Source organism: Rutidosis leptorrhynchoides, chromosome 4, assembly GCF_046630445.1.
Source record: "Rutidosis leptorrhynchoides isolate AG116_Rl617_1_P2 chromosome 4, CSIRO_AGI_Rlap_v1, whole genome shotgun sequence".
Lineage (NCBI taxonomy): Eukaryota > Viridiplantae > Streptophyta > Magnoliopsida > Asterales > Asteraceae > Rutidosis > Rutidosis leptorrhynchoides.
Genome location: NC_092336.1, coordinates 617,227,722 through 617,237,869, shown reverse-complemented (window position 1 = coordinate 617,237,869; position 10,148 = coordinate 617,227,722). Strand labels below are relative to the sequence as shown.

Below are 10,148 nucleotides of genomic sequence, written 5' to 3'. Positions count from 1 at the left end.
AATTAAAAGCAATAAAAGAAAAATGCAATGTGTCATCTTATTACTCCAATTCATACAAAAATAAATAAATAAATAAAATAGGGAACGCATGGCTTGTGCGAGGCTAAAGTATAAACAAAATGCATCATGGGTTAACTACCTTTATGGCTTTATGCATGGAATGATTGTACTACTATACCAAACAAGAAAATTTACTTCAAATTCTATTACGAGTACAATTAAAAATTCCATTTGGGTCCCATATGGTATTGTTATAAAAAAGAAAGGGCACCAACGTGTCAAATTATATAAACTTAATTGTACATCAACTTAACGGCATCGTAACGGCAACACTAACGGAACTTTTACAACTAAGAATTCCAAGCACTCCCCATGATGTTTTCCGTTGATGATTACCAACGCGAGTAACCATAAAACGATCATTCGACTCTCCGTTAGGAAACAAAGATTTGGACGTATTTTGAACAATCTGCCGGTTCCTTATATTCTTAAGATCCATCTCATGTGGGACCCTTAACGGCCCAAACTTAAGGTCTGTCCATCTTGATGAAGAAGATTTATTACTTAAACTGTTACGATGAATCTCACCCGTTGGTTCATAATTCATCTTTGATTTCCTACTTAACTTCTTGTAATCCAAAGAGTGGCTGTTTCTAACGAGTTGACTCGCTGTTTCTTTGTTGTTTGTGCTCTCTAACTCGCGCATTGATTCAGACCACCTTCGATGAACCTTTTTCTTGTTATGAGCTTGATTTTGATCGTTGATTGGAATTAGTTTTCCATCTGAAATGATATCTTCTGCATGAGACATCATGTCATCTTCTAAATAACCGCACGGTTCGCCTTTAAAGAACTCAAATAAATCTTCATTAGCAGACGAAGAAGAATTTCGTTGTAGTTGTTCGTGAAAACCGGAATCTCGAGCTTCTGTTAAGGGGAAATCAGTGAGTGAAAGTGTTTCTAGTGCTTCAAGTTCTTGATCATCACCATTGACACTCATTTTTAAACTGTTACGAAGTGTGATTGTGTGTGTGTGATTTGGAGTTCTTAATTTTGTGATATAAATGTTAGAAAGGGATATCAATTAATGTTAGAAAAGAGTCGAAGCATATTATAGATGTACGAAGGTATACGTCCATATAAAGAAATCATTATAAGTATCATTTAAAATTTGCATGCACTCAAGATTATTATTTTATGTAAATTTAATTTAAATTGATCAGTTGGGGTAGTCAGGATGTAAATAAAATATGGCTAGGGATAATAGGGTTGGCAACACATTGCCATCTTCCTTGTGGCACATCCTAAGGTCACTTTTGCTTATTCATATTCTTATACCACCCAGTCACCCATGCACATTAAATATTCCTATATATACCTACCTATCCTAATGTTATCGCTACGATAATTTTTTTTTTTTTTCGCTTTCATTATTTATAATACTTTAAAACTGTGAATAACTTGATATATTTTTGACACCTACAAATGTCACGAATTTTTTTACTTTTAAAAGCGTTAAAAAGGAAACTTGATAAATGAAACTTAAAAGTGTCAAAAAGTTAATAATACCTAAAATTATTGACACCATATTTTTTCACGTCTTAAAATTTTTGACGTCATGTTTTCCATGCTTTTAACTTATATTTACGAATTCATCGTTAAAAACTCATTCAAAAAGTGTTATAAACTAAAAGATTAGTTGTCGTGTTTCGTTTTTTCTCAAAAAAAAAAAAAATGAACATTCACTGCTACATTCCGGCTCTTTTAGACGTGTGGAAAAAGGCTTTTAGACGTGTTCCGAAATACGTCTACATGTGACGGCTCCAAATGAGTGTACTCATATAGTGCGGTTCAAGGAACCGCTCTAAAAACTAATAATTAGACGTGTTGTCAAATCGTTAGATTAGGCTGTTCCGTTTGTGTCTTTTAGATGTGTTCCGTTATCTTCAATTAGACGTGTTCCGTTAGTTTCATTTAGACGTGTTCCGTTAGTTGCAACTAAACGTGTTCCTTTAGTTACTATTAGACGTGTTCCTGTATATTCCGTTAGTCACTATTAGACGTATTCATCTAGATTCAATAAGACGTGTTCATCTATTTGCAATTAGACGTGTTCTTGTAGTTACAATTAGACGTGTTCATCTATTTGCAATTAGACGTGTTCCGGGATATTTTTTTAAACCAGCCAAAAATTTTAAAATATTCAAAATTTTAAATTTTTAAAAATTTAAAAATTAAAAATTTCAAATTGCCACCAAATATAACAGACTTCTGCAAGTAGACGTGTTGTATTATAACAGAAATTTAAAAAGCAATTAGACGTGTTGAATTGGTTGTGCTAGTAGACGTGTTGAATTGCAGAACTGGTAAATACTGATAAATGTAATAGATCAACAAGAATAAAACAATAATTAATTTTATTAATAAAGAAAACCCAAATATACATATAAATTATCTTCATAACATTTACAAATGAAAAAAAGTCATAAATCTAGATCATCTAGTTATTACAAATGAAAAAAAGCTGCCTACTACTCCATTTCAAAGCAAAGCATCCTGCAGCTCAAAAAATCCACCTGCTCTTCAGAAAATCCATTGATTTGCTTTACCTGTTTTGAAAGAAAAGTATTTTGAACATGCATGAATATATGGACTTTAACAATAATACCAAATCTCCAAGATCGTTGACACGCAATATCAGATCACATAAAGGTTACACATACCAGACTTCAAAAAGGAGCCCACAAATGTCATTTTTCTATAATATTGTCGAAATCAATTGTAGATAAACAACGTTCATCCCATGAAAACTGTAAATTTTAAATATGTATATAAATATACATATAAAATATAAGCTTTTTGTAACATATACCTAAAGATAAAATTTAATCATTCATAACTTAAAATACTTACTTCGCCAATATTAATAACTTCCTTTTTTATACGACTATGTACGATCGAATGCATCCAAGTGAGCACATAATATCCACACTCCTAACTGCCGGGTTGTTGATTTCACTGCAGTATAACCACACGTTTATACACATGTATTAATTTAACATGTAACACGTAACATTAACATGAACATGAAAACATGGATGAACAACTTAGAGGATTGTTTGTAGGCAGCTAGGATGACTAACCTTAACTACATTCCATTGCAAAGGACCCCAAGCCCTATTCAAAATTAGACAAATAAAAGATCAAATGATATTGTCTAATGTGACATAATGTAAATGTAATCAACATTTAAATTAACAACTATTATTAATTTAGAAATAATTCTTACTGCGTTATGCAGTCTGTGATCAGGTAATCATCTTTCGTCTTCTTTTGATTCCTATTTACTGAATCAAGTATGATTCCTTTGTACTCAGTGTGAGATATAAAAACCAACACCCAATGGCCACTGGCAAATTAAAATACACTCGTTAGACGATAAAATTTTTGTAAGCAATAATATATAAGGAATGATTACATACTTCTGATTATATGGTGCGAAGAAAGACTGTTGAGTAGAGTTGAAGGCGGTCCTAAAGTACTTTATTACAAAATTTTTGTCTGAGGTGATCAATGATCTACATATATAATAAGGGTTCATTAACCCATATGGTTCGGTAAAAGCTACTTTCATAAAAGTGTGTAGACCCCTAATATGCGGAAAAAAATTAAAAAAAATAACATGTCAGCTCAAAACCTGAAAACTATAGTCAAACGAGCATATGAATTGATAAATGCACTTACAGCATGAAGGAAAAAATGATGTTGCAGTCCAGGCAACCCCTTGTCCAAAGTGTGATGATGTCATCAGCAGCAATCGTACTTACGCACTCATCGGGTACGCCAAAAACTCCCGGAGTTGCATTATGAGTGAAACCGGCGGTAGGATCTTCTCGACTCATCCATCTAGTATACGCAGCTTGTACACATGATCTGTTGGGTAGGAGATGTTCCATTAAAAGCAGCTTACTATACAATTGTTCTCTTTTTTTTTTTTTTTTTTTTGCATTCCTGAATCTCCTTTGTTACGTGGATGCACCTGCAACACCACATCAGATAACTTAAATTATATACGTATATACGTATGATGATGTAACTTAAATTTGATGAGCATATATATACCTGCTTACTACCAGTACCAATAGACACATTGCTTTTATCTATTCTATTTTGTAATCCAACCCTCTTTGATTTCATTGCACTCTCCTGATAACAATCGAGGCAAAATTAAATATAACAGTTAAATGCAGTTGACCAATACAAGAAATTATGTAAGCAATTATACATGTGCCTTGTTTTTATCTGAAGGACGAAGTTTCAAGAGAGGTCATTGTATCATAGCCCCAATAGCCTCTTTTAGTGTATTAAACTCAAGATTTTTATCTGGTATTGGAAGCAATGTAGATTCAAATCGAGGCAAAACATAGTTTATAGACACCTTCATGTAGCATGGAAGCACATGCTTTCCATGTATCAAGGTATTCTCATCGGTTGGATGCATATGCCCCCTAGCACACGGTGTAAGTTCTGAAGTCGTGGGGTGGAACAAAACGATATATGTCTTCACCTATCAAGTAACAAACATGATATATAAATATATATAGTAAGAATTATACAAGTTTTCAGAGTATCCAAATATTTACAGAGTATTCAACTATACTAGGGATGGCAATGGGCGAGAATAAACCCATGACCCGCGGGTACCCGATCCGCGATGGGCTGGTAAAATCATTGAATCTTACCCGCGGTCACGGGTACGGGTAAAAATTTATACCCGCCGACGGGTCGCGGGCGGGTCGCTGGTATATGCTACCCGTCGCGGGTAAAACCCGACCCGTGAATACATGAGACTTTTCTTAATTTACCCACGAATTAATATTTATAATAATTAAATTTAAAGACTATTTTACTAGTATTTGAATAATAATTAAAAATATAATATTATATACAAGTAAAAAACTTAATTTTCATGTTATTATACATATAGCTTGTACATATGGTTTTATAATTAATAAAATTATTTGGATTTTCTAATAAAAAGTTGTATATTATTATTACCCGTGGGTTACCCGCGGGTCACGAGTATCCGCGGGTCACGGGCATGGGCGAAAAGTTTTTACCCGTAGGCGGGTAACGGGTCTCAACTTGCAAAAAAGAAACCCGGTGGGCGGATCACGGGTATATAGAATCCGTGCCCGTTACCCGCGGGTGCTATCCCTAAGCTATACAGAGAGTATTACATGGAAAAAAAATTTATTCAGAATATAAACATTAATAACCTGTTTTTGTTGCAATTCTATTAGTCTTTGTGGTGTCACCCCTTGAAATGTGTACTGTTTTTTTTTGGGCACTGATGTCATTTGCATATGCCTCCATTTCCTGAATGAAGATATAATTTATAATACTTAGATTAAAACAAGAAACGGGTAAGTAAGCATTACAGTACATGTACCTTGGTTATGCAAGTCATTTTCATGAGAGGCCATTGTACAAAACTTCCAACCGCATCACTTAAAACCTCCTTCACTGTATTTTTTGATAAGTCTTTGACCGGTATTGGAAGCCTCAATGATGTGTAGTCCTTAATAAAGTTGTTTATTTTCACCTTCATGTAAAAAGGAACAACTTTTTCCATATTTACTTGAGTAAATTCGTTGGTTGGATATAGTGTACCCCGAGCACACACAAGAGTCTCTATACGATGTGGGTTAAGTAACAAGATTTCAACTTCGTCCTGTAAACATTAAGAACAAGAAATATAAATTGTAGAGTAGTTAATAGTTTAAATGTGTATTGAAGTATCCATTTAGCTTTTGAAATAAAAGAAGATCAATTACCTTTATGTTTTGCAAGTCTGCAAATGGTTGGTTCTTGACCCTTTGCTCTTGAACCCTTGGTTCACGAATCACTTCTTTTCGCATGTCTAGAGCATCCACTTTCTGTTTTTTCGCCACTCTATCTCGTTCCTCCTCTATTTGCTAGATCTCCACTTGTTTCTCAACAACTGGGTGATCTTCCATTCCCCGTTTTCTCTCAACAGAATTGTCATTCAACACCACCTGTTCGTTTACCTGTTCCAGTTCGTCTACCTGTAAGACTTCCAATGCGTCTACCGGTTCGTCGACTTGTTCGTCTACCAATTGCATATTTCCTGTCGTGTAGTGATGTTCTATCGGTTCATGATGTTCTGGTGTTGAATCTGTTTCATGTGAAGTTTCATGTGATCCATTTTTTTCTCTTTCCACCACCACCCTTGCACCTCCTTAACCACAAGTTCTTGTACCTTTTCCATTGTTACGAATTGGTCTCCCTTTTGTTGCTTACCGAATTTTCTATATCCTAGCATGCTACTAACACCTCTGGTTCTACCGCCGTGTTCTTTCCCCACATTAACTAACAAGGCATCCCCTCCTTGTTTATCTGTCTTAACCTGGAACAAAACACGAAAATTAATCGATTATAAAACAATTCTAGGTTAATAAGGCTATAAAAACAATTTAAATTATATTACAATTTTATCTACAAGGGACACATTCGTATCTGGAATTATTGGCCTCTTCGTTTCTTTCGTTCGCTCCATCCTTCCGAGTACATAATTCCTTGCAGCAGGATTGGAGATATCGTGGTATACTGTACGCTTTTAAGGATCATTTTTCTCTAAATCCCATTCTTTTTTATGGCCTCGATAACCTGAACGACCTACACGGGCGTAATTATCTTTTGGTTGTTTCAAGGCGTTTTCTCTGCCTTTTTCTCGTAATTCCTTTCCAATTTACATGGGATTAAAAACCACATTAGTTTCCATCAATTTAAAAATGTAATTCCATACATGTTTAAAAGCAAATGAATAACACTAACCCTTTTTGCTGGTGTATCTTCAAGTTCACAAAATTGTCTCCATTTTGCTGCAGTTATGAAACCGTAATCTGGACATTCTTCGTAAGGAAGCTTTCCTTGAACCACATACATTCTTAACTTGGCCTTGAATCTCTTAAAAGCCCTGTTGCAATGATGAAGCGTTTGTTTCTTCGCAAAATCATCTTTGATAAAATGATGTCCTGTAAATGTTGTTACATATATAATTAAACATTAGTTTAACAAATTCTGATACCTTTATGAAACAAAATTCTTATAAGTTATGATTTGATACCTTTATGTCCAACCATAACGCTTCTTTCTCATCTACATAAACTACTTTCCAATCATCGTCAATAAAATCAATCCTTCGCCTTGTAAGAACACCTATGTTACTGGCAAACAAAGCTTGATATTTTCCTATAGCATGCCCAAATTGGTCAAATTCAACCACAAATGGAATCACTGATTTTTCTTTAAGTTTGCTAACTCTTCGTTTAGGCCTATTGTTTTGGATCTGTATACATTAAAAAAAATCAATAATAAGAATCTAACAATAATAACAAGACTAATACCTTAACAATACTAGTAGTTCTAGGTATGCATACAATAGAATTGAAATCATAAGCGTACCATGATGTTTGATGTATCAAGTTCTTGAATTTATCGAATTTAGGGGGTTTCTGCAGTTACCTACAGAGTTCGTGGGATTGTGTATAGTACTATGTAATCGCAAAACAACAAAATGATTAATTGGTAGTTTGTAGTAGCTATTTGAAGGAGTTTGGATCACTGCTAGGGTTTGTGAAAATAATACAACAGTAAATGAGACTGGCGGTTTGTTTTAATTATGATCGGAGGTTGTTTTGTGTCAATTAGTGGTGTCAATTAGGTTGGCGGTTAATTTGAAATTTTCGAGACCAAATGGTGGGTGATTTGACCATTAAGCTGATCTGATTATGAATAAGTTTAGGTATTTTACCTATAGTATAATATTTCATATTTTTTAATACACCGTAATAAGCTACTTGACCCGGCCCAGGCAAAAATGATCCGGTATTTTAAAAAATATCTGTTTAAAAAAAAAGGCAATACAAAAAATCCCTCACCTTCTCAAGTACCTCATACGGAGTATCTCTTCACCCGCCACCATCTCTGTACTTGCAATAGCGATCAACTACAACCATCTCCCGCCATGTCGAGCTCTGGTTAATGGGTTTTCTAAAACAAAATTTGTTGTTTATTAACTGTAAGCATAGGGTTTTCCGAATTGAAAACCTAAAAATTTTAGAACAAAGTTTATCATCACATTTGTTTATTTTAAATCATTAAAATCAAACAACAGATCTACACTTCACCTGTATTTATGCTTTTTTATTTGCACCTGAATCGATTTTATCTCACAGTTATGTGCATATATAATATCAGTGTTTTTCTTTGTAATTACACTCATGCAGGTGTGAGTCGGAAAATTTATTGTGTTATACCTTTAAGTTCATACCAAATGTTCATTTATGATATTGCACATGTATATATTATTTGCTAATTATCTGCAGATTACCAACAGGTTACTTAGGGTTTGATTTATGTTACAACAATATGTATTGTGAACTTTAAAGCTACAATACCAATATAGTTTGCTTAGGTTTGAAAATGACAGCATATATATTTTATCTAACCATTTTAAATCTAACAATTGATCTGTGATGTAATTGAGTATTTTGTTCTTTGTTTGCATATTAATGAATTGAATCACAAATACAGCTGGAAACAATGATGCCTCTACTAGTCAAATGTAGTGACCCGAACTTTTCTATGTTTATATATATTAATTGAGATTGATATTTACATGATTAAATGTTTCCAACATGTTAAGCAATCAAACTTGTTAAGACTTGATTAATTGAAATATGTTTCATATAGACAATTGACCATCCAAGTTGACCGGTGATTCACGAACGTTAAAACTTGTAAAAACTATATGATGACATATATATGGATATATATATAGTTAACATGATACTATGATAAGTAAACATATCATTAAGTATATTAACAATGAACTACATATGTAAAAATAAGACTACTAACTTAATGATTTTTAAACGAGGCATATATGTAACGATTATCGTTGTAAAGACATTTAATGTATATATATATATCATATTAAGAGATATTCATACATGATAATATCATGATAATATAATAATTTAAAATCTCATTTAATATTATAAACATTGGGTTAACAACATTTAACAAGATCGTTAACCTAAAGGTTTCAAAACAACACTTACATGTAACGACTAACGATGACTTAACGACTCAGTTAAAATGTATATACATGTAGTGTTTTAATATGTATTTATACACTTTTGAAAGACTTCAATACACTTATCAAAATACTTCTACTTAACAAAAATGCTTACAATTACATCCTCGTTCAGTTTCATCAACAATTCTACTCGTATGCACCCGTATTCGTACTCGTACAATACATAGCTTTTAGATGTATGTACTATTGGTATATACACTCCAATTATCAGCTCTTAGCAGCCCATGTGAGTCACCTAACACATGTGGGAACCATCATTTGGCAACTAGCATGAAATATCTCATAAAATTACAAAAATATGAGTAATCATTCATGACTTATTTACATGAAAATAAAATTACATATCCTTTATATCTAATCCATACACCAATGAACAAAAACACCTACAAACACTTTCATTCTTCAATTTTATTTATCTAATTGATCTCTCTCAAGTTCTATCTTCAAGTTCTAAGTGTTCTTCATAAATTCTACAAGTTCTAGTTACATAAAATCAAGAATACTTTCAAGTTTGCTAGCTCACTTCCAATCTTGTAAGGTGATCATCCAACCTCAAGAAATCTTTGTTTCTTACAGTAGGTTATCATTCTAATACAAGGTAATAATCATATTCAAACTTTGGTTCAATTTCTATAACTATAACAATCTTATTTCAAGTGATGATCTTACTTGAACTTGTTTTCGTGTCATGATTCTGCTTCAAGAACTTCGAGCCATCCAAGGATCCGTTGAAGCTAGATCCATTTTTCTCTTTTCCAGTAGGTTTATCCAAGGAACTTAAGGTAGTAATGATGTTCATAACATCATTTGATTCATACATATAAAGCTATCTTATTCGAAGGTTTAAACTTGTAATCACTAGAACATAGTTTAGTTAATTCTAAACTTGTTCGCAAACAAAAGTTAATCCTTCTAACTTGACTTTTAAAATCAACTAAACACATGTTCTATATCTATATGA

General features: G+C 33.1%; 1 protein-coding gene across 1 annotated transcript; it reads right to left on the bottom strand.

Moving 5' to 3' along the window:
- Positions 1–304: 304 nt before the first annotated feature.
- LOC139843048 (uncharacterized) lies at positions 305–1,000 on the bottom strand. Its single transcript, XM_071833132.1, has one exon. The coding sequence runs from the start codon at positions 998–1,000 to the stop codon at positions 305–307; it is 696 nt and encodes a 231-aa protein (XP_071689233.1).
- Between the last annotated feature and the right edge of the window lie 9,148 nt (positions 1,001–10,148).